We start from the raw sequence: 25,168 nt of genomic DNA, 5'->3' as shown, positions 1-25,168 counted from the left end.
CTCAATAACCCTGGGAATCAAATGCTTCTGGGCGCTGAAGGACATTTCCCCTCCCATCCAGCATTGGGTCATAAATATTAATAATAATAGGCATAAATAATGATAATGTGGTCAATCAATCCACGACTGTTTGTGGGACGCTGCTGTGCGCAATTTGGCTGCCGCGTTTCGCCCATAAAGAATACAGTTTTTACAGCCTATGCTGTGAAGGGCTTTGGGATGTCTCAATGACGTGATAAGGCAAGGATTATTAATATTAATAGGTTGGCAAAAGGATTAATTGAGCATCAGAGACACGGCAAGGGTTGTGCTGGCAGCCTGAGGGTTACCCCCACCACCTCCCCCACACACACACACACACACTGCGGGATGATCTCAGTGCGAAAGCTAGGGATTTTTTTTTGCTCATGCCTGGTCCATGCATGTTGACGTAAAGTGCAGACGGCCTCCCTGATCCCCAATCCCCCCGTCAGTCACTCCCTAACCTTCTCCTCTCATCGCAACTCTCCAAAGGCCATTTGGTCACTCCACCAAACACCTCGAGGCCCTGATCCTCCCAGGGCAGGACGTTGCCCGCTGTGCCCGCTGAACAGTTGGCAATGCTGATGATCTCCGCGGAGGTGAGGACACGGTCCCACACGTTAAACTGTGCCAGCTCACCAACGAAGGCCTGTGTTGCATCAAAACGTCCCCCTAGAGTGTCCTGCGTGATCGGAAGGAAAAAAGACATGAAGCTTATGTCAAAAGAAAGATGCCACTCGGTTCCATCGAGCTTCTGGTGTGAAAAAGCCACCCATTATTGTTAAAAATAATAATAATTTGCTGCATTTCGCCCACAAAATACACAGTCGATGGAGTTGAGGTACAAATCAGTGACTTGACGGTGTATTTGTGGGCGGCAACCAGTTGCGCACAGCAGTGTCCCACAAACAGTCGTGGATTGAGTCACAACATTTTTTTGAGGGATTATTACCTCGAGAAAGCAATTGGCCAATTGACTTAACACCTGGATTCCTATATACCAAACAGGCAAACAGAGGGATGTGGAGTAAGGAAACTTGCCTAAGGTTTCACCCCGCCCTGCCCGGGAATTGAACCCTCTCGCTTGCGAGGCGAGTGCACTAACCACTACGCTACAGGACTAAAACATTGGAAGTCACCCCTTGTATTCCCAAGGTAAATATTTCTTACACGTTGAGTCAAAATGGGTCTTGCAAGCTAAAAGTAGGTGGAATTTCAGATCTCTGGAGCTCCAAATAAAGGCAACTCATTGACTGTACCTTAACAGGGTCCCAAAGGCAGGAACGCACTTGATTTAATTATCTCTGATGATACCTATCATTATGGTTTTCAGTCGTGTTCTCAATCAATTAGTCATTCACGTACATTAAGAATTAAGAGTTACGGCTTTTTAGTGGAAATCTCTTCTCCACATTCTGTGATCGCAATCTTAAGTTAACCTGCTTTACACCCACGCTATCTGTCCCTCGAACAGACTTTATTTTTGTATTTTTGTGGACAGACACAGCAGTGACTGCACCCAAAGCTCCCATCGGGACCCGTGTAGGATTCTCGTCTCTGTGTAAGACGTTGTGGGTTTCAAAAGATCACGAGGGAGAGAGATATCCAAGTAAAGAACACCCTTGGACCCAGTTGATCACAATGTCCTGTCGTTATTTCTCCCCTCTGTGCAAAGAAACACTTCCTGGTTTCTGCCTTGGTCTATCCATTTCTGAGCTGCCTCTCTCAGTCCCATTTAAAATCTACATAGAGGACCACTTGAGTGAAGTCTCCTTTCAAGGCTGAAGAGCCCTAACTTGTCTAATCATTGCTCACGCCATTTCTTCCCCTCTTCTCCTCCCCACTAGCCTGCACCCCAGACACATACCTGTTCCTGCCCAAATATCAAGATGCCCCCTGGTTTGATTGCATGCCAAGGCGCCAGGTTGTCTCCAGTACCCCATCGTGTACCATCCTGATATGCTTCCCATGTGCCATCTCTAGTCGTCCAGGTCACACACACGTGATGCCAGCGTCCATCCTTAACCCGTAAGGGTAGCTGTGCCACCTACAGAGAGACATAATAATTAATAAAAATTCTTGCATTTGATATAGCGCCTTATCACGTCTTCGAGACGTCTCAAAGCGCTTCACAGAATGTACTATAAAGTGAATTTACTGTATATTTTGTGGGCGAACCACAGTAGCCAATTGCGCATAGCAGCGTCCCACAAACAGTTGTGGATTGATTGACCAAATTATTATTAATCCGTTGACTAACAACCGGGTTCCTACTTACTGCTGCGTAAACAGAGGCGTGTGTGTGGAGTGAGGAAACTTGCCTAACGTTTCTTAAATAGAGAGACATTTTGATGAATCCATTTCCCATTTACATAACCCTTAAACACGGTGATGGGTTTCCGCGTGTGTCAGACACCGGACTGACTCAAAAAAAATACAAAATAAAACAAGAGACTCCCGAAGTCACTTACTTTGGCGTTGACGAGCAGTTCAATGGGGTTGTTGCCCCACTCTAGCAGGACAATCTCGTTGGTCTGACCTGGGACAGCATAAGAAAATGGTGTCCCAATCCTCATAGAGGCATCGGACTTCAACCACAGGCAGATAGTGAAGGAATACATCTCAGGCAGGCTCCTGGTCAGCCGGGCATACATGTAGTTAGTGCGCACTGGAAACACAATCTTATATCCCTCTGCCAATTTATACACCGCAGCATCTGTTGGGGAGAATGGGAGAGTCCAGTTTTATTAATAATAGGTACCAGGAGGAGGCCATTCAGCTCCTCGAGCCTGTTCCACCACTGTGTAAGACCATGGCTGATCTGTACCTCACCTCCAATTACCCGCCTTTGCCCCATATCCCTTTATACCCTGATCTACCCTAACGTTCCATTGTCAGAGACACCGTCCTTCGGATGAGAGGTTAAACCGAGGTCCTACAGGATATACAGCAAAGTGAATTGACAGTATATTTTGTGGGCGAAACACAGCAGCCAATTGCAGACAGCAGTGTCCCACAAACAGTCGTGAATTGAGCGACCAATTTTTTTTACCCCCAGAAAACGATACGCCAATCGACTAACAACCGGGTTCCTACTTACTGCTGGTAAACAGCGGCGTGTATGTGAAGTAAGGAAACTTGCCGAAGGTTTTGCCCCGCCTGGTAATCAAACCCAGGTCCTCTCGCTTGCGAGGCGAGGGCTCTAACCACTGAGCTACGGATTGGAAGTCACCCAACCCTTTGTATTTCCAAGGGAATTTTCCCCTTTTGAAGAGATTATCATCCCCGGAAAAGTGTACTATGATGCCCTCCATAGTCAAATCGCCCTTCCCCCTTCTCTCCCCTCTCCTCCCCACACACCTACTATGTAGATAAAGCTGACAGGTAACAAAGGTACCTTTCTCCAGTCCGGTGACGCGGTGGTGAAGGGTGTTGAGCTGAGACTCCAGGTGTTGCCGTTGGTGGGAGCTCTCATTCTGCAACAGAAGCCGGTCTCTCTCCAGCTCCGCCAACCGGGAGAGCAACTGAACCTCCAACTCCTGGACCTTTAGATAGAGATTGTTCCACAGGGTGTTAGAGAGAACATAAGCAAAGAAGAATTTGCTGTGCGAAAGAAGACCAAGGTCCACCCAGTTTGCCTTCCACCATAGGAACATAGAAACAGGAGTAGGCCATTCAGCCCCTCGATCCTGTTCTGCCATTCAATAAGATCATGACTGATCTGTAACTGAAGTTCAATTACCATCCTGGCAGTCGCTTGAAATGTCGTGTCCCAAACTATATACTGTATCCCCCAGACATTATTTCCTAACAGAAATCTATCTAATTTGTCATTGAAGCAAACAACATTTTCTGCTTTCCCTCGGAAGCCTGTTCCACACATTTATTACTCGCTCACTGAAGTAGGGTTTTTTTTTATGTAGGGGAATTTAGGAGGAACTACGGTCAAAGAGGAAACAACATCAACAAATTACACTTACACAGCGCCTTTCACGTCGGGAGGACATCCCAAAGCGCTGGACAGTCAAAGATTTGCACCTGACTTGCTGGGGATTGGGATCAGGAGGGGTTAAATTAGATTAATTTTAGGGTTAAGTTAAGGGGTTAAGCTAGAGGTTAAATTAAGAAACATAATGACAGTCACTCCACTTTACAGTGAAATCACGTGAAGCACTTTGGACATGAAAGGCCCTGTACCAAACGCAAGGATGATTTTTATTAATTATTAATAATAATAATCCTTTGATCTAGTGCTTCAGTGAACATACCATAAAGTGGATTGACGGTATAGATTGTGGGCAAACCGCAGCAGCCAATTGCGCACATCAGTGTCCCACAAACAGTTGTGGATTGAGTGACCTAATTTCTTAAATATATATTATTGAAGGGATTATTACCCAAAGAAAAGCGATCCGCCAATCAACTAACAACCGGGTTCCTACTTACTGCTGGTAAACGGAGGCGTGTGTGCGGAGTAAGGAAACTTGCCTAACATTTCGCCCTGCCCGCCCAGGAACAGATCCCAGGTCCTCTCACTTACGAGGGAAGTGAGTGCTCCAACCACTATGCTACGTGACTCCGAGCTCTCCAGGTGCCAGGAGCCTTCCAGAACGATTACGCTAATAAATTCAAGACCGTGTTTGGTTCGTGACAATTAAACTTAATACTAGAACATTGTGTATTAAATGGGGTAAGGACAGATCACACTAAGTCTCTGCTACATCCTCAAGGAAGCTTAAATATAGCACCGAGCTGCAGGTGTTAAATATATAATTGGAGCTGTCCCTGGCTACTCATCCAAGTGTGGAAATTAGGTCAGATTAAAAATAAGGAACATAATTATTTGTCACCAGATAAATGTATGGAGATCGTGAGTGGGGAACTCAAAATCTCTCGTACTCTTGGCTTTGATAATAATAATAATCCTTGCATTTGATACAGCGCCTTATCAAGTCTTTGAGACGTCTCGAAGCGCTTCACAGGATATACTGTAAAGTGGACTGACTGTGTATTTTGTGGGCGAAAATGCAAAGGTATTATTATTATACCACTATAACTATAACGGACAAGCAGCAGGAAAGCTTGCCAGACAGTTTTATCAATGGCAAGCAATGGTTTTAGCTGGCTGGACTCCAGCAGTTAGCGCAACACAAAAGTCCCCAAGCCTTGGCACTTGCTAACCTGCGCCTAATACTTTCCAGAATTAGGTAAGCTAGAGAGAGAGAGAGAGAGAGAGAATGTGCATTCCTTTCCAGCAATCTATCTCTGGGATTCCACGGGATGCATGGAATTCTCAGCTTGATTTGGAGACTCTTAAGCAACGGTGATGGGTTTCCTCATGTGTCAGACCCAAAATAAAAACAATTACGACGTGGAGTTTGAACCCACAGCACTTGTCTCTCAGAGAGTGTGTGTGTGTGTGTGTGTCTGCCTTCGACTGAGCCCAGCGGATGTCCTGGGAGTGAACCTGGAGACAAAACCACAAGCCTCTTGCTTGTCCCTCGCGCCTTCCGCTCCATCAATGGAGGTCAATCATTCAGCCACTACGCCCTGAATCTCTGGAGCAGTCTCCCTCAATCCCTCCGCCTTGTCCCCCTCTCCCCCTTTTCAAGTCCCGCCTGAAAGCCATCCTTTTCGACCGTGCTTACTGTCACCTGCCGTGTTTGGCCCACAAAATACACAGACAATCCACGTTACAGTATATTCTGTGAAGCGCTTTGAGATGTTTCGAAGACGCGATAAGGCGCTGAAGCAACTGCAAGGTTTGAGAAACACGTGAGAATTAAACGACTCTGGGTCGCACGTTGATGGCAGTAATTACTTTATTGGAAGTTTACTCACTTCACAACGGATCACAAAGGCTCTCAGAAACTTTTACGACGTCAAGAACATTAAGACACTCACAGTTTGACACGGCACGGCCCATACTTAGACCAGGAAAGTACAGATGGCAGTAAAACACTGAAATGCACAATGTCCACAATGTCCAATTTACACCCCTCCCTCCACAAGTCAGTTCAGCACATTCACGAAGCCTCCTTCCTCCCCCTCACTCCTCCTTAGAGAACTCAAACTCTTCTGGTTTCACTCTTGAACCATCCAATTCCCAAGCCAAAGCTGCCTCCTCACAAGACGATGTCTTCATGTCCGAAGGAGGAGAATAATGATAACGACGATGAAGATTGCCGAGGGAAAGCGGAAGAAGAGGAAGGCACAATGGAACACTGTTCCCACCACTCCCCAATGTTAATGTGACAAGCGAGAGACAATTGATAGCATTGAGAGCCTGAAGGCAAATGCCTCCCCTCCCTTATAGGAACCTCCAATGGGAGGGAGGGGGAGGGGAAGGAGTAGGGGAGAGCGGGGACAGAAGGGGTGGGAGAAGGGGTTTCACAGAATGAAGCTCACCATCATTCCATCTGGAAAACAGGAAGAGGAGACATCAAAAGCTGGGGGTGGGAATTGTCATCTCAAGCTTCCCAGAGCACCTGAACCCGCCCCCCCCCTCCATCATAAACACACACACACACACACACACACACACCCAGAGTCAGGGGGGAAGTAGGTTGATCCACAACACCAACACCCGCCACTCCACATCCACACCCTCCTCCCAAAGCAATCGCAGTCATCAAGTCATCACATTGGTCCTTCCCAGACTGTAGCCACAAAGCAGTTAGTTCCATGTTGTCTCTGTGGTCAGTGTGTTGTTGTTGATGTTGTTGTCTTACTGTCAGGTGAAGGATGTTTGTAGTGAGATCCCTTCTCCTTGGTATCCTCCAGTGGCTTGTTTGATGGGACTGTGCAGTTACCCCCAGTCTCTCTCTCTCTGTGTCTGCTGTGTTACTCACTATGAAGTTGACCTCCTCTTCTCACTCCCCCCTGCCTCCCCAATGAGGAACCTCGATGTGTTGCTTCTTCCTGACCATCTGCTTCAAGTCACAGAGGGAGAGAGAGAGACAACTGCTAATCTGTCACTTGCCACATCACCGGTACCAAGCCACCATGTTGCTTTGCATATCTCTCTGCATCCCCACCTTTAATCCAACGCGATGGGAAACGTTTTCAGGAAAACAGGAAGAAACTGAGACGTCAAGGCTGGGAGCTTTGTACATAGTGACACATAATGGTCCACATTCCCCCAACTTGAATGCTCAAGATTCCCCTCAGTCCTAATCCAGGTATCTACAGTACAAGGCGACTTGTCTTACACCAGAGACGGCAGTAACCCGGCTGGGCACAGCATAATCTCTAATTTGCGCAACGGGATGAGGTTTTCGCACAGGTTCCTCCTGTTGGCTCGGTGTCAGCCTGGCTCAGTGTTCACGCTCTCGCCTCTCAGCCAGAAGGTCCTGGGTTCAAGCCACCATATTGGGGAGATTAGTCATCACACGTCGTCTAGGCTGACACTCCTACGCAGTCCATTTATAGCGCGGTACATCCGCACCTCTAGCTTCCTGTGACCCACACCCAGGCCGGAAGTGATGTTACTGGTGTCTTGTCAAACTGGATATGCTGATAGGCAGCCATTTTGTTCCAGCGCCATTGTTATAGAGAGAGATTTGAGTTTATTGGACTTGGTAACACAGGGACAGCGTGCAATTGCTTAATAATAATCCTTACATTTCACATAGTGCCTTATCACGTTATTGAGACGTCTCAAAACGCTTCACAGGATATACTGTAAAGTGAATTGACTGTATATTTTGTGGGCGAAACGCAGCAGCGGATTGCGCACAGCGGCGTCCCACAAACAGTCATGAATTGAGTGACCAAATTATCATTATTATTTTTTTGAAGGGATTATTACCGCCGGAAAGTGACCCGCCAATCGACTGACAGCCAGGTTCCTCCTTAAGGAAGAGGAGAGTGGAACAAGGAATCATACCTAAGGTTTCGCCCTGCCCCGGGAATCGAACCCAGGTCCTCTCACTTGCGAGGCAAACGCACTATCCACTACACTACCGCTTTTTGTTAAGTGTGAAGGGCTTCATTCCAACATCTCCAGGGAAGCACAATCCATCTGCATTCCATCCAGATGACATTTGGTTTCATAGCAGGAGCTCGTCTTCAAAGGGCAATGTTGATGGAAGCCTTTGCTTTTGAAGTCTAGATACTCTGCTCAGAGCCGGCAGGGTCAGAGAGAGAGAGAGAGAGAGAGAGAGAGGCGGAGAGGCGGGACAGAATGGTCATTCTGCGTCCACTTCTGGTCCACCGTGAATTAACAGGGTTGCTCAGTGCCAAGAGGCAGTGCAGAAGGAGAGCAACGAGATTGACCCACACTCCCTGGCCCATTTTGTTGAACAAAAGAAATCAAATTAGGGTCAGGAATCAGTTCTTACCGATTGACTTACGCCAAAAAAGGTGTAATAAATTTATTCAATGAGAATAAATTGAAGAACAGAATTTTGCGATAAATGAACGAGCCTCGAAACTGCCTTTTTAAGATGGAATTCTGTGCCATTGAGAATAAGGACAATCATCATCATAATAATTCTTGCATTTGATACAGCGCCTCATCACACCGTTGAGACATCTCAAAGCACTTCACAAAATACACTGTAGGGTGTAGTGACTGTGTATTTGGAGGGTGAAACACAGCAAACAGTTTGCTCACAGCAACAGGTTATTTGTTATTTGGTCCCTTCCCCCCCCTCCCCCCCAATAAAATGGACAGCAATGAACAATCTTTCACACTATCTGTCTGTCTATCCAGCTGTTGATCTATCTATCTGCTTGTCTGTCTTCTAATCAATCTATCTATCTCTCTATCTATTCATCTCCCTCCCTGTATCTCTCTCTCCCCCCCCCTCCCACTCTAGCTCTCTCTCTCTCGCCCTCTCCCACGCTATCTCTCACTCTCTCCCCCTCTCTCCATCTATTTCTTATCTCTTTCAAACACAGATTAGATAGTTTTCTTTCAGTAAATAACATTATGGGATATAGTACATAGGTAGTTTGGGACATATGTGCAAGCGACTGCCAGGAAGGTGGAAGGCGAACGAGATGGATCTCGGGTTTTTTTCGTGCAGCATTTCTTATGTTTATATTGTCTAATCAATCAATCATTCAATATTCTACCTCTCTCTATCTACCTATCTCTCTCTCTATTTCTCTATCTATCTCCTCACCCCGACCCCCACACACCCCTACCAACCCACCCCACTGTTGCTAACTGACTGACCCTCTCCCACTACCCACTAACCATTACAATAGAACAAAAAATACAGTACAGCAAGAATAGCAAGCAAACCCTACCTCCAATTTCTCAATCCTGTCCCTCAAGGTGTGTATGGCTTGTTCCAGTTCCTGGACTGTCCTCCCAGACTCATCTTCATCATCCTCACCACCATCGTCATCATCAGCTAGATGGTCTAGGTTGTCTCTGCCTGCATCCCAAGCATATTCCTCTTGATTCCCCTGGAAGTAGCCAGGTTCCAGCCCGTTCTCACATTGACTCAGTTTCCCAGTCAGCTCCTTGATGATCTCCTGGTCGCTGAAGATCTGGTCTTTCTGCTGGGTGACCATCTGGCTCAGGTGGTCAGCGGTGGTCCTGAGCAGGAGCAGGTCCTCTCTGGCCGAGCTGGAGGGACAGTCCTGGGTCAGGGGCAAGCAGAGGAACCTACTGGTGCTGCCTAGGTGGACACCAGAGCCCAGAGGGGATCCTTGGCCCAGATGGGCGTCCAATACAGATGCCTTGGCTGCTTGAGTGTCCATACCTGTGGCTGTGCCTGTGCTGGGTGCAGTGCCTGGCACAGAGCCCTGGCCATCTCCTCCAACCCCAACCACAGCATTGGCAGCGCCCGGGTCTCCCTCAGCACCTTGGAGAGTTCCCGTGGAGGCTGGGGCGATGCTTGCGATGATGCAGATGATTGCACCCAGGAAGGCAAGCATCCCTGCCCCGAGCAGGACAGTCAGATACTTCAGGGTGCCGGAGAGTGAGGGAGACAGACACCAGGGAAGGGTTGGGGGTTTGGGGTGATGGAGAGCGAGGAGGGAAGAGGAGTGGAGATGGGTTGCGTTGGGTCGTGTTGTGTTGTGTTGTGTTGGGCAGCTCCACTCTACACTGACTGAAGGAAGAGGGAGGGATAGATTTACAAATCCCTACCAATCACCAACACGTCACCAACACCCACAGGACGAGTTCACTGCCTTCTTAAAAGGGAAATATTACAGAGATGGTTTTCTTTCTTCATTTAATTTTTTTTAACGTTTTGTCAAAATAGAGATACAGAGATGGAGATGAAGAGGTAGAGAGAGAAAGTGGTAGGTGAGTAGATGGATAGATTAGGTGATAGATAAGACAGACAGATAAATAGATCGATCAAATAAGAGACAGATCGATTGATCAGATAACAGATCGATTGATCAGATAAGAGACTTGTGTGTTTGGGTGATATCTTTTTTTTAAGAAAATGTCAAATTATTTTCGAATTCTTTGACGCATGCAGCAACCTATCCCCGTGCTGCTTAAGAGTCTCCAAACCATGAGAACCATTATATTCTGTGAAGGGCTTTGGGACGTCTAGAAGACGTGAAAAGCGCTATATCAACTGCAAAGATTATTATTATTATTATTATTAGAATCCCAATCATCCAGTAGCAAATGCAATTTACAAACGCATGGGTTTTTGCCCACAAAATACACGATTTACTTTTGTTATTATTATTATTATTATAATTTGCGGTGGTTGAGATGTCTCGACGGCAATGATAAGGCGCGGCCTCAAAGGCGAATGCTCTTACTGTTAAAAGAAAAGAAAAAGGCGGCACGGATAGAAATGCAAGGATTTAGCAGTCGCACTGTCGGGCTAACAGCCTGGCCACAAGTAATGTGTAGCACTTAACGTCACCCAGTTAATTGAGTTATGAATCCAAGACTGGTACAGCCCAGAGTCTGGCTTCCTGCCAAGTCGAATGCTAATGTGGTTTTGCGAAGTCTTTATTCATGTTGCTATCTGGTACGGCAATCAGCTCTGTGCCTGCCGTCTGAAATGTGCAGCGTGTCCACACTGCGGTCTACAATTCACGGGACCCAACGCAAACATAAACATCAGGGATGAGAGACTTGAATTTGGCGGAGAGAGAGAGAGAGACGAGAGAGACCCGGGGATTGCTCTCCTTGGAGCAGAGAAGGTTGAGGGTTCGCTTAATAGGCGTTATGAGGGGTTTTGATAAGAGTAGATGGGGAGAAACCGTTTCCTCTGGTGGGTGAGTGGGTCGGGAACCAGAGAACACAGATTTAAGCTAATTGGCAAAGGAACAAATTCACTTTACAGTCATATTCTGTGAAGCGCTTAGAGATGTCTCGACGACGTGATAAGGCGCTGCATCAAATGTGAGGATTATTACCATTATTATTATGAACAGCATCCCTTCAGAATGCGCTGCGTTCGCATGGCATCTCAGAACAAAACAAGCACATTGCTGGCCCAGACAGAGCGTGGAATAATTTCATCGCATGAGCTGCGTAATGTGTCTTGCGATCTCCGTCGCCATGGAAACCTTATCCCTTTAAGCTACATGGCAAATTAGTGCAGGTGGACTTCTGTCTTGCATCTCTCCCCGCAAACGTATTGGGAAACAGGGCTTGCGCTCTGAAGTGCAGTCACTGCGCGTCCTGTTGGAGAAAGCGACCGTCAAATCTCTTCGCAGGAAACGTTTGCGAACAGTTTTGCCAATGAAGCGAATGACTGATTTGGGAAGGGAGGAGGGAGGGGGAACCATCAACCAGGCGAGCAGGAAAGATACTCGCTTCCTCCCTCCGCAAGGGATCTTTAACGTCGACTTCAACGGGGCAAGTCTCGTCCGAAGGGCAGCACTGCTGGCCGTGCAGCCTTCCCCCAGCAGCAGCCTCGACAGACGTGCATTTGATACAGCGCCTTAAACATCTCGTTGAGGCGCCTCGAAGCGCTTCACAGAACACACCGTAAAGTGGATTGACTTGTGTCATTTGTGGGCGAAACGCAGCAGCCAATTGCGCACAGCAGCGTGAATCGAGCGACCCATTTATTACCTTTTTTTGGGGGGTGAGGGACTATTACCCCCGGAAAGCGATCCGCCAATTGACTTACTGCTAGGTAAACAGAGGCGCGCGCGGAGAGTAAGGAAACTTGCCAGAGGTTTCTTCCTGCCCGGGAATCGAACCCGGGTCCCCTCGCTTTGCGAGGCGAGCGCACTAACTACTCTAACGGGACAAATGTCCCACTCGGTCACAGGATCGGAAGACTTTTTGACATCAGAGGAACGCTGCACAGAACTCTGGTTCGCGTTGGGAAGATATCGCTGATGAGTGTAGTGACTGTGCGTTTGCTGGCAAGCCTGCTCCCCAGCCCACCCCCCGACCCCCACACACATTCGCTCAGCCAAACCGCAGAGTCACTGAGCAATCACAGGATTAGTCGGATTCGGCGAGCGCAACTGTATAAAAGGAGAACTTAATTCCCACGTTGTGATTACCTCAATGTTCGTTTGATAAATTAACTCAAATCCGCTGCCGTTCGGAAGGTCCTCGTCGCTAACCGCCCGTCGCTATACACCTGCCCTTGTCCAGCACGAGATAACATCAGGATTCTGCACTCAACACAACAACAAATTGCATTTGGCATCATTTCTTTTTTTGTCAGCCGGGTGTCCGTCTGACACACGCGGAAACCCATCAGCGTTGTTGAGGAGCCTCCAAACCAAACTGAGATTTCCATTTACACGTGGAAATCCCAGCAATCGATTGTTGGAATGGACTGTGCTCTCTCTCTGTCTCTGGACGTACGCACCTTGTTTACCTAATTACGGCAAGTATTAGGTATGGGGTGGCAAGAGCCAAGACTTGGGGGGGGGGGGGGGGGACAGAGGGTGCGTTGGGGGAAAGTTGCTGGAGTCTTAACCAGCTAAAACCGCACAGCTTGCCATCGAGAGCACTGTCTGGCAAACTTTCCCGCTGCTTGGAATTGAAAGGCAACGCAGAAGGATTTGGCAGTGATGGGGGTGGGGGTGGGGGGGGAGAAAGGGACTTGGCACTCGTGTGCCCAATCTGCCACCTAGTGGCTACCTGTGGTGAGGCACCTCTGGACAACAAGCAAGGTCAGGTCTTGGGGGTGAGGTGTACATAATAATAATAATAATCCTTGCATTTCTTTCTGCAACCTTCATCAATTCCTCTTTATAAAAGAGATGATGGATTTTGTCCAAGTCCAAGGCCCTCACGCCCCTCCCCTCCACATGCAAACGGCCCACAAGTGTACAGTCAATGCACTTCACAATATATTCTGTGAAGCGCTTTGAGGCGTTTAGAAGGACGTGAAAAGATGCGATATCAAATGCAAGGATTGTTATTATTATATTATAGAATCGTAGAGCACAGAAGTCTGTGCCCGGTCTTTGAAAAGAGCTATCGATCCCACTCCCCGTAGCCCTGCAAACTTATCCTCCCCAAATGCAAAAGAAAATTTCCAATATCAACGAATGGACAGAAGAGTCAAGGAATCAAGAGAAAAATTGACTCACAAGACGAGTTTGGATGAAGAACATCCTTCCAGAACACCCACCCCTTCACTCTCCCGCCCCCCACCCCCCCACGTACACGGCCAAACAAAGAAAGGCTTACCATCTCGCAGTTCAACATCAACCTCCAAGACTCCAACAGAGAGAAAACACAATACTTTAGGTTGTATTTGGGTGTATTAATATTCATTTAGTCAAGTTCCCCCCAAAGTGTAGCTGTAACAAGTGCTGGGTGTCAACAATACAGTCAATGGCCCGTTCCCCCCCCAAAAAAAACACATCAACCACCGGAGAGAGTGAGTTAGTAAGTGATGGCCAATCATAAACAAAAGTTTTCTTCATTCAAAAGTTTACATAAGAATTTGCTGGCGAAAGAAAACCAAGGTCCATCCAGTTGGCCTTTCAGCATTCCTGGCCGTCGCTGGACATGTCGTGTCCCAAACTATCCCCAGATATTATTTTCTAACAGAAATCTATCTAACTTGTTCTTGAAACAAACGACACTTTGTGCTTCCACCATCTGTCTGTCTGTCTGGTTCTGGATTTACCCCCCCGACCCCACCCCACCCAACTTCAATCAATCGCAGGCCGTGTCCTCTGGTTCCACAGTACAAGATAACACAGCGTATCATGGTCTAACGCAGTTTGCGAAACAAAAATGAGGGGACAAGGGAGGGAAGGTTTCAGTACATTTAAAGTATTTATTGGACGCACTGGGTACGCCCACAGAACACACAAGTCACTTCACTTTACAGTTAAAAATCAGGTGAAGCGCTTCGAGACATCCTCCCGAGGCGATGAGGTGCTGTATCAAAGTCGAGGATAATTATTATGATTAATTAAAAAAACATAAAGATCTATAAACGTCACGTTCCATGCTTATTTATTTATTGTTCACGCATTCAATCTTTCTCTCGCGACCACATTGCTTGAAAAGCACATACACAGGTACCATAGGATGCAAAAGCAGTAATTAATTACAGGTTGTGGGGGGGGTGGGGGAGAGAGGAATGGAGAGCAGCGAGGAGGGAGGGAAGACAGGATAATAATTCCAGCTATTAAGAAGTTATTTCAATCCGTGTCAGATCCATTTATTCTGTGAAGCGCTTTCAGACGTCTCGAAGACGTGATGAGGTGCTGTTATCAGATGCAAGGATTACTGTTGTTATTAAAACATTCTCTCTCTCTCTCTCTCTCGAAGTCACTATGGAGCCCAGGCACCCCCAAGTTCCACCTAGTCTTAGCCTTTCTTTGCAGGAGCAAACAATAATTTTTTTTTTTTAAAAATGAACTCATCGCACAAAATTTGTAAATTCGTGATTTCTCTTTCTTCTTTGTGTATTTTTTCTTCCCGTCTTCCAAAGACAAGGTGGGTGCAATGGCGTTTCAACCCAAAACAATGAAAGAGGGTGCGGGGGGGGGGAGAGAGAGAGAGAGAGGATGGGGGAAGAGAAAGAAACATACACGTACACACAAAGCTACACCATCATCATGACTTCAGCCACCACATTGCATGCTACAAACTAGACTGTACTCCATTGGAAAGACGCAATGAAAACATGCTCTCATCTGTCTGACCGGACAGAGACAATAGCAGACGTGAGCGGAGGGAGAGCTTTCTTAACCCACTCTTCAAACCGTTACGGTCCGTTTCACGGAGAGAGAGAAAAAAAAACGGTTGCATCTACCAGCTTTTCCACATCAATTCCTACTCTACCTAAAATAAGAGACCCAGTCAGTCAGTCAGTCAATCAATCAATCCCGCTCTCCCTCTCTCTCACCTCCCCCAGACAATGTCAAGAGGGGGAGAGAGAAGGGGAAAGAGGGAAACCCTCTGAACATTTCTTCCCCACCCTCCTGCCCTACCACACACACAAAAAAGTGCTGGAATGTATTGCCCCAACCCAACGGTGCCAAGGATTGGGATAAGAGCAAAGGACCATGTGTGTGTGTGTGTGTGTATATACATATATATTTATATGCAAGTGCTATAAACTGCTGCTAACTCTACACACCAATTCTGCTTTGCATGGGACATTAAACAAAGTGCAAGCTGTGGCAAGTCTTACGGGGTGGGGGGGGCAGGGGAAAGGGTGCGAAAGGAAAAGAGACAGATTACTGTCGGTGGATGGGTGAGAAAAGTGTTTTATAAACAATTGGGGGGGGGGGGTAAGGAAAGAGACATGAATACAAATACACATTTCCTATTCTCTCGCACCCTTCACTCTAGGTTATACCTTCTGCACACAAAACACAGTCACTACGGTTTACAGTGCATTCTGTGAAGCGATCTGAGACATCTCGAAGACGTGATAAGGCGTTGTATCAAATGCAAGGATTATTATTGTTATTACTACCTACAAACACAGTCACTGCAGTCAACAACATATACCCAGTCACACCACTCCTCACCTCACCTGACGGACAGGTAAATAATAAACGTCAAAGACAAAAATCACTTGAAGAGGGACGCGAGGTTTGCACTTGACATCACTCAGCGCTCCTCCCCTGCCCCCGTTTCCCTCTCTCCTTCCCCCTTCTCCGTTTCCTCTTCTTCCTTCCCCACTGACTCCATTAGTTTTCCCCTATTTTCCCCCATTTACTTCTCCTCCCTCGTTCCCCTCTCCACTCCCCTTACCCCTCCCCACCTCGTTTCCCCTCTCTCCCCTTCCCCCTCTCGCTCACCAAACAGCAAGACATTGAGGCCATTTCTCAAACAACTAGTCTCCAAACACAGAACCAGAACCACGACAATTGGAATATAACACAAACCAAACAATTCCACTCGCTCCGTCACCCCCCACCCCTCCCCAATCGTCCCTCACTTACTTATTTTTACTTTTTTTTTGTTTAATACGGTTTTTAAATGTTTGATTTTAAATGCAGTATTATTATTTATATTTATAATATATATATATTGGAGAAAAAAAACAATTCCAACACCAACGTACAATTTGTTGACTCTTAAGTTATGAACGCTACACTTAAAACCAACTTAGTTCCTATCACCAGGGGGTGGGGGTGGGGGGGGGGGAAGAGGGTGCTTTTGCCCACGCAGCTCGGAGGGTGTGGGCAGGGAGAAGAGAGGGAGTTTAAGAAAACTCACTCACAACACTCTATAAAAAGCTCCTCTGTTAAACCATCTTCTGTCGGAGCAAAGTCACCTTTCTACTCACCTTTCGGGGGCACGAGCAAAATCAGGGAAAGGTCCATAAAAATTTATAGCACCCAAGAAGGCGATAATAATCCTTGCATTTGATACAGCGCCTTATCACTCACATCACAACGTCTCAAAGCGCTTCAAAGGATACGCTGTAAAGTGAATCGACCGTATATTGTGTGGGAGAAAAGCGGCAGCCAATTGTGCACAGCAGCGTCCCGCACACAGTCGTGGACCGAGTGATCAAATTACTGTTACTTTTTTTTTAAATTGAAGTTACTCCCAGAAAAGCGATTCCCCAGTCGACTAACAACCAGGTTCCCACTGCCTGCTGGGTACACAGAGACGTGTGGGTGGAGTAAGGAAACTTGCCCAAGGTTTTAGCCCTGCCCGGGAATCAAACCCAGGTCCTCTCGCTTGCGAGGCGAGTGCTCTAACCACTGAGCTGCAGGATTCCACAAATAAGACTAAATATCAAATGCAAAGACTATTAATTATTATCATCATCAATAAGAGGCAACTCAACTGTCTGCATCTCTACCAAGAACATAAGGATTTCCATCTAGTCTGTGTATTCATTAGTATTCAAACTCTGCCATTCATTCCCCAACCACCCCCCAATTGGCACGTTATCCCACCTCCCTCTCGCCGCACACGGACGGATGGACGGACGGGGCCTTACACTTAATCTGTGTTAGCTTATAGTCATTTTTATTTATTTATACATGTGCAAATAAATCAAGAGCAAAAAATTTTTAAAAAATCTATCCTCGCCCTTCAATCTCTAGCTTATGAGTATCCGTGCGCACACGCACACACACACAGCGCTGACAACGTCACGTCAACCAACTCTTGCCAGGCATGTATGTGCATGAGCTGGGAGGTTTTGTGAGCTTGATGTGTGTGTGTGTGCACGCGCGCACGCGCGCGAGTGTACGAAAGGCTTTGAGGAGGAACGTAAGACGGACGGACGAATGGGCAGACGAACAATAACCCCAACCATTCGGTGATCACAGTAACAATCACAAATGTCAACTCGACCAAACAAATCTTACCATCTCACTGGGAAGTTCTCTCTCTCTCTCTATCCGCATCTCCCCACCACTCCCTGCGCGTACAATCGACAACTCTTCCCCCCCCCTCCCACCCACTGCAGATAAAACTGACCGTTCACACTTTGTGGAGTCAATCTGCACAAAACAGTCACTACACGGTCTGTGAAGCGCTTCGAGTTGTTCAGACTACTGCCTCCAGGTAAGGCTCCCTCCTGCCTTGCTATGGATCGATCAGTTGATCGATCAATGCCACCACCCTCACCACGTCATTCCTACAAATTCTGTGTGTGTGAGACCTCATCACTCTTGAGGTCCAGATCAGCCATGATCTAATAGAATGGCGTAACAGGCTCGAGGGGCTGAATGGCCTCTACCTGTTCCTATGATCCATCCCAGAGGCTCACAAACACTTGACTTGGAAGTGCTTTAAGCTTTCTGTCCAATATACTACCTAATTTGCACTAAACGTAATAGTAAGAGCTGTCAAAAAAAATTTGGGAATATTTTTCCTCCCCAGCTCCCCACCCCCTCCACCCGCCTGTCTTCCTTCTCTCGCTTCCTTTCTCTCTATTTCTTTCCTTCCATCTCTCTCTGTTCTCTCCTCTCTTTCTTTGTTTAAAGTCGGTTGAAAAAGTGGAACCGAGCGAATAAAAAACATAGGGCAACCCCAGGGGGATATTGGCTCCCCCCCCCCCCCCAATAAAGATAAAGTGACCGTCACCAAGTTCAGAACTGACAATGGGGGGCATCTGCTCCGACCGGCCAAAATCTCAGGGGTTAACAGGTTCCCGAGAGCCAGGTTATGTTGTCAGAATTTCCCCCCCTTCCCCTGTTGCAGGTACCTACCCCACCTTGACCGTGTCTTCGGTCCACTTACCTCCCCCCCCATTTACTCACCCCTCTTATTACCCCCTTTTCCTCACCCACTCGCCTCCCACCCCAACCCGATCCACTCTCATCTGCCCCCCCCCCCCCCCAAGAAAGGGGACAAACGGAGCGAGAGAGAGAAGGGGGGAAAAAAAGAAAGATTAAAGAGCCGCGTAAACCGATCGTGTGACCACGGCTTTGGTTTTGAAAGCGTTAAACGCATTTCCCCCCCCTCCATCGGCTGTGCCTGTGGGTGGTGTTGGGTGAGAGAGATGGGGTGGGGTGGGGGGGGGGGGTGGGGGTGATTTGGCATCTTAATGCCGGGCAGTGTTAAGAGCCATGATGGTTTGGGGTAGGGTGGGAGGGGAAAGAAAGCGAGACTTGGTCCCCAGTGCAAATCATATTAATCCAATCCCATCAGCCGGGGAAACGGGGAAAGCGCAATTTCAATTTCTCTGAGAGATAGAACAAGGCAGGGAGGGAGGGAGGGAGGGAGAGAGGGTCAGTCAATCGATCAATCAGTGCCCGGACATCCTACTTATAGAGGACGTTGGCTCCCTCCCTCCTTCCCTGATGAGGTTCCATGCAAAAAAAAAAGGTAATGGCGAATCCTAATGAAGACAGCGAACAGCCAACCAAAGGGAGAGGGTTGGTGGTGGGCGGGGGAGGGAGGGAGGAAGGAAGGAAGGGGCTTTGTGGTTCCCAAGCCAATTGAGCTAAACTCCCCCCCCACCCCCAACGATCCCCTAGGCTGGGGAGGGGGGGGGGGGAGCGAGGAATTATTTATTCCCATTGGCCGGTTTGACAAAGTCGTTGGCGTTGCAGAACTCCTTGATGGTGACGGTCAGGAGGTTTGTGGTCACGTCCGTCACCACCACGTTGGAGCAGGGGGACATCTCCGGCCTCCAGTCCGACACCTCCTGCTCGGGGTCAGAGGGGGGGCTGCGGGAGCCGGGCGGTGGGGAACGACGACCGGCCGCGGACTCAGGGGGGATGGACAGATCCAGGGCCTCTGCCTCGCGCCAGTCGGGCACAGCGGGGCTCAGAGACTCCCCGGGGGGCAGGGAGGGGTTAGGCGAGGGGGGGTCTCGGCGGCAGGTCGAGGCCCGGTCGGGCGTGGCCGCGATGGCAGCTTTGGCGGAGACCAGGTTGTTGCCGTAACGGGGGGCTCCGCTGAGATAGGGGGGCAGCGGGTCAGACGGAAGGGGCAGGTCGCGAGCGGGGGGCTTGGCGCACGAGGGGCCGGGGTCGTTGCCCCCCAGCGCGGTCTCCGGCTTCCTCCCACCCCCAACCCCCTCAGAGCTGGAGCCGAGGGAGGCGGTGGGCATCCGCGCCGACTTATCGAAGAGGGGGAAGTGGTTGAACTTCATGTGGCGGATTTGGGTCCGCAAGACGCTGTCGCTGAACTTCTTACTCTTGCCAATGACCCGGTTGCGGGAGGGGATTTTGCTCTTGCCCCCCTTGTCGATCACCTTCAGGTTGAGGATGATGCGATTGCGCTTGCGTTTGCGCGGCTCCACCTTGCGGTTGATGATGCGCACGGTCTCGGGAATCGGCATCGCCGGCCTCCCGTGCCCATGGCCGTGCCCGAGACCATGAGCGTGACTGTGACCGCTCAGCCCCGGTTGCTGGGGGGGCTCGGAGCGAGGCAGTGTCCGCCTGGACGTGCGGTAGCACCTGCGGAGGTCCTTCTTCAGCTTGTAGGGCGACAGGCCGGGGGGCCCCGAACCGGACCCCGGCTTGACCGAAAAGTGCATCTCGCCGATTCTCAGGGCTTCGGCTTGTGCCCGGGCCTGGCAAACAGCGACCGAAACAAACCATTACAATCATTCGAAATAATGATAATCATCCTGGCGTTTGACCCAGTGCCTTACAACGTGGTCGAGACGTCTCAAAAGTGCTTCACAGGATACATTGTAAAGTGTAGTGACCGTGTGGTTTTTTTGGGGGGGAGGGGGGTCGAAACGCGGCAGCCGATTGCGCCCAGCGACGTCCCACAGACTATCACGGATTGAGTGCCCACTTTTTTTGTGTGGAGGGATTATTAGCGATCTTCACCAAGCGGTTAACAAGCGGGTTCCTACTTACTGTTAAACAGAGGCGCGTACGTGTGTGGAGTAAGGCAACGTGCTCAGCGTTTCGCACCCCCCCCACCCGGGAATCGAACCCAGGTCCTCTCGATTGCGGGGCGAGTGCTCTAACCACTAAGCTACAGGACACCAATTCACAGAATTGAGCGGGTTTGCGGGCTGACACAGTGAGTAACCTCACACGACACACGATGTCTAAACCACAGCTGTAATCCTATCCGGACCCATTACCAACAGGACTAGGAAATACTGCATTGCGAAAATACACACAGCTTTGCTTCCCGCATCACAACCCTACATCTAGCATTCACCTGAACTGCACGTAGGAATTATTATGGCGCAGCGATCCTATATAAATGCATGTTGTATCGTATAATCCTTGCCCTTGACTTAACACAGTTGAGGGGATGTCCCAAAGCACTTCACGGGAATTTTTAAGTGTAGTGAAACTCGCTTCGTGTTTGTTTGCGGGTACATAGCTGTGCGCAAATCGGCTAGAGCGGTCTCCCTGCAAAAAAATGCACAGTCACTACACTTTACAGCAAAATCCTGCGAAGCGCTTTGATATGTCCTCCCGTGATGCTAACAATAAGAATAATCCTTGCATTGGATATAGAGCCTTGTCACGTTTTCGAGACATGATGAGACGCCGTGTCAAATGGAAGAATTTACACAATGTAATATTCGTTTACATAGGATCGCTATAATGAACGATGGCGTGATAACAACAACTTGGATTTATATAGCGCCCTCCACGCCGGACGGTGTCTCAGAGCGCTTTAAGGCGCTATATCAAATGCAAGGAGTCCAATAAATAATAATCCTTGCATTTGATATAGCGCTTTTCACATCGTCTCGACATCTCACTATTATTATTATTACGATGAATATATCCTACACACCGCCCTCCCGCCCCTACACACACAATACTCCGCACTCACTTTCAAGAGGAAGGTTTTAGGTTTGGGCCCTCTTTTCTTGGGTCCATATAACTCTCTCTCCCTCTCTCTGCAAGAAAGGCAAATACAACATTAATCATTATTTTTTTGGTAGCGATGGTGGAGTTAGTAGTGTTGGCTGCGGTGGTGGGGGGGGGGGGGGGAGGCGGGGTGGTTAGGGGAGGAATTTGGATTGCCACCAGAAGACATTTTTCTTTGCAAAAGGCACAGGAGAAGGAAGGTGCAACGATGGCGATGGGAAGGGAGGGAAAAGGAGGAAGGAGAAGATTTTCATTTGCAAAAAAAAAACAGCCATTGAAATAAAATAAATCAAATCCAAAATGGATCCTAAGGGGGAAGAAAAACATCTTAAATAAAGACACTTTTAACTCTTGCCTTTGCTCAAAAGCAGCGATCAATCTTGCATCCAAAATGTTCTCCTCTGGCTCCCAGGTGCTGTACCTTATAACAGGACACACAACAACAACAACAAGAGAGAGAGAGATTGAATCAATTGAATGCAAAATATTTCTTTTTTTTAAAAAATTACACACGAGGATAACTTGAATGCAAAAAAGCCACAGACACACACACACAGAGACAAACACACACACAGAGACACACACACACAGATAGACAGACACACACACACAGAGACACACACAGACACAGACACACACACACAGATAGACAGACACAGATAGAGACAGACACAGATAGAGACAGACACGCACACACAGACAGAGACACACAGACAGAGACACAGACACACAGACACAGAGACAGACAGAGACACACACACAGACACAGATAGAGACAGAGACAGACACACAATTATAATTGATTTTTTTCGGAGGGGGGTAACCGTTACATTACAGGGGCCGCCTTTTTGCCTCTGTTATTTTTCTTTGGGGGAAAGAGGGGGGGGAGAGAGGGGGGAGAGAGGGGGAGAGAGGGGGGGAATGGGAGGGAGAGAGGGGGGGGGAGAGAGGGGGGGGGAGAGAGGGGGGAGAGAGGGGGGAATGGGAGGGAGAGAGGGGGGGGAGAGAGGGGGGAGAGGGGGAGAGAGGGGGGGGAAGAGAGGGGGGAAGAGGGGGGGGAGAGGGGGGGGGGAGAGAGGGGGGAGAGAGGGGGGAGGGGGGGAGGGGGGAGGGGGGGAATGGGGGGGAGAGAGGGGGAAGGGGGGGTGGGGGGGAGAGAGGGGGGAGGGGGGGAGAGAGGGGGGAGGGGGGGAGAGGGTGAGAATCTGACGACCACTTACTTGATCGCCCATCCTTTCCATTTGACCAGATACTCGATGCGGCCCTGGCAAAAAGGGAGGGAGAGGGAGAGAGAGTGAGTGTGTGTGAGAGAGAGAGAGAGAGAGAGACCCCCCCCGACGCCCCCCCCCCCAACCCCACACACCACACACACACACACAAAAAAAAATCATCCCCGAAGCCCCGGTCACCGGCCGCAAATGCAAAAGCGGGAGGCGGCGGCGCCCGGTGCATCGATGCACTCCGTGCCGCGTTGCCCGTGCTACGGGACCGGGCGGTTGCCACGATTTCAGACCGCCGCCGACGCCGCCGCCGACGCACCTTCCTGACGCGCCGCTTGATGATGGACTCCGCCGCGAACACCCGCTCTCCAACCGCCGAAAGCTCCATCTTAGCTCGAGCCCCGCACTCGCCCCCAGCGCGCAGGCGCGGAGCCTTCCCCCCTCCCGCCAACGTCACCGCGCCCCGCCCCCCCCTCCTTCTCGCGCCCCCTCGGCGCACGTGATCGCGCCGTAACCACGGTCCCGGAGGAGCAGGAGGGGCGGGGTTTTCCGTGGGGGGGGGGGGGGGAGCGCCCACGTGATGCCTTCTGGCTCCTCCCTCCCTCCTCCTCCTCTCGCTCCACCCCCTCCGCACCGTCACCGCCGCGCGACCAGACGTGGAAAAAAGGGTCGGTGGCTCAGCGGGTTAAGCGCTGGGTCTCCGGCGCAGAGAGAGAGGTCGGGCGCGGGAGGAAGAGGTTCGAGTCCACCCATCCACCCACCCCACCCCTCCCCGACCGACCGACCGTCACGAAAAACGCAAAGAAAAAAAAATCAATTGAATTATTAAATTCAAATAGAATAACGAAAGCATAAAAGTGGTTTCCCCCCTTCGCGGCCGCGGGTTTTGGGGTTTGGTTGCAGTTCGACAGCGCTCCCGCCTCCGAGTCAGAGGGGGCGGGTGGGGGTTGGGGGGGAGCGGGTAGGGGTTTGGGGGGGGCTTCGCGGGTTCGCTCTCTCCCCCCCACCCCGAGGCCCCAATTGGAAAATTGGACTCCTCACGTCTTGACCGACCGACAGTCCTCCCTCCGGCTTAAGGCTCCGGCCGACTCCCCTTTTACGGCCGTTTGCCTTCGCAAGTCGCCCCCGGGTGCAGAATTGGCTGTCAAAAAAAAAGTCACTACACTTTAAAATTCTCGGAACACAGGAACAGGGGGGGTTCAGCCGTTCAGCCCCTCGAGCCTGTCCGGCCATTCTGGTAGCCCGCAAAAGCGCTTTTGAGATGTCTTCCCAACGCAAGGCGCCGTATCAAAAGGATTATTATTATTAATTATTACAAATGGCGTTCTCTCTCTCACTCACTCACTCACTGGAATCTTCCTTGGCCCAAGCGAAGATGTCTGTTGGCACACAGCGGGATAGACTCGTTGGTCCAGGGGGTGAGAACCCTCCAAGTCAAGTGTTTTAAAAAAAGGGGAAAATAAACTTACGAGCGACGAATGCAACAAAGTGCTTCAAAAGCACAGGACGGGATTTTATTTGGGAATGATTCCCGTCCCGATTATCACGTCACAGCCACACACAGCTCAGTTGTCCAGAGTCACTCGCGTTTACGTCATTTTGTTTCCCTCCCGGCGTTCGACACTGGACTGAGGACAAGTCTAACCCCATTCAGGACTGAAGTGGCATTTACATCAGAGAATGGTTCATCCACAACAACTTGTATTTATACAGCAGCCTTCCCTCCCTCCGCCTTCCCATCTCCTGGCCCCATCTTCGGGTCGCGCCTGAAGACCTTCCTCTCTGACCGCGCCTGTGGTCACCTCCCCCCTCTCTCCCCAGCTCACAACCAAGCTCCGCCACTGTTAAGCAAGACGCTGCCCCGTGTGAAGGGCACTGCCTCAATGCAAGTCGTCGTCGTATCACTGTCGAACAAGCGTTACCTGTTATGTTCACCGAGATGTCGTTGCTCATTGTGTGGCCCTCTGTCGAGATCTTCACGTGTTAATGCTGAAACGCAGGCAGCATTCCTTCACAGTCAGTCAGAGTTGCCGGCAGGTCTGGTGGGGGGGGGGCGTGCTTTCATTCTCACCGTCCGTCAAGATTATTCCCGCGGAAGAGGTTGGGGTACGGGGTGGAAGATTGAGGCTGGATGGAGAACATCCCAGAGGTAGGGAGGGATTTGTCGGCGAGATTGAAGACCTAGAAGTCAATCCACTGGGAGGACAGGGAGAGGAGCCTAGCGAGGACCGAGGTGACTGGTAAGGGAAAGGGAAGCTTTGTGAGGGAATTTGGGG

The 25,168-nt window shown here is 49.5% G+C and overlaps 1 protein-coding gene across 1 annotated transcript; it reads right to left on the bottom strand.

The window, feature by feature from the left end:
- Window positions 1–372: 372 nt before the first annotated feature.
- On the bottom strand, window positions 373–23,351 carry LOC103189412. The gene is made up of 10 exons (XM_042344922.1): window positions 23,212–23,351; window positions 22,893–22,936; window positions 22,028–22,093; window positions 21,635–21,701; window positions 19,388–20,396; window positions 9,280–10,091; window positions 3,419–3,566; window positions 2,493–2,737; window positions 1,889–2,068; window positions 373–703 (listed from the first exon to the last, which is right to left on the bottom strand). The coding sequence occupies exons 1-10, from the start codon at window positions 23,278–23,280 to the stop codon at window positions 470–472; spliced, it is 2,874 nt and encodes a 957-aa protein (XP_042200856.1). The 5' UTR covers window positions 23,281–23,351; the 3' UTR covers window positions 373–469.
- Window positions 23,352–25,168: the final 1,817 nt, after the last annotated feature.

Source organism: Callorhinchus milii, unplaced genomic scaffold, assembly GCF_018977255.1.
Source record: "Callorhinchus milii isolate IMCB2004 unplaced genomic scaffold, IMCB_Cmil_1.0 Scaffold31, whole genome shotgun sequence".
NCBI lineage: Eukaryota > Metazoa > Chordata > Chondrichthyes > Chimaeriformes > Callorhinchidae > Callorhinchus > Callorhinchus milii.
Note: the sequence above shows the minus strand (reverse complement) of the source record. Positions and strands in the feature narration are given on the sequence as shown.

Coding starts and splice junctions, on each gene's coding strand:
- LOC103189412 (XM_042344922.1), bottom strand. CDS start 23,280: ATGGAGCTTTCGGCGGTTGGAGAGCGGGTGTTCGCGGCGGAGTCCATC. Junction 22,937..23,211: donor TCAAGCGGCGCGTCAGGAAG/GTGCGTCGGCGG, acceptor CCTTTTTGCCAG/GGCCGCATCGAGTATCTGGT. Junction 2,738..3,418: donor CGTCACCGGACTGGAGAAAG/GTACCTTTGTTA, acceptor TCTCCCCAACAG/ATGCTGCGGTGTATAAATTG.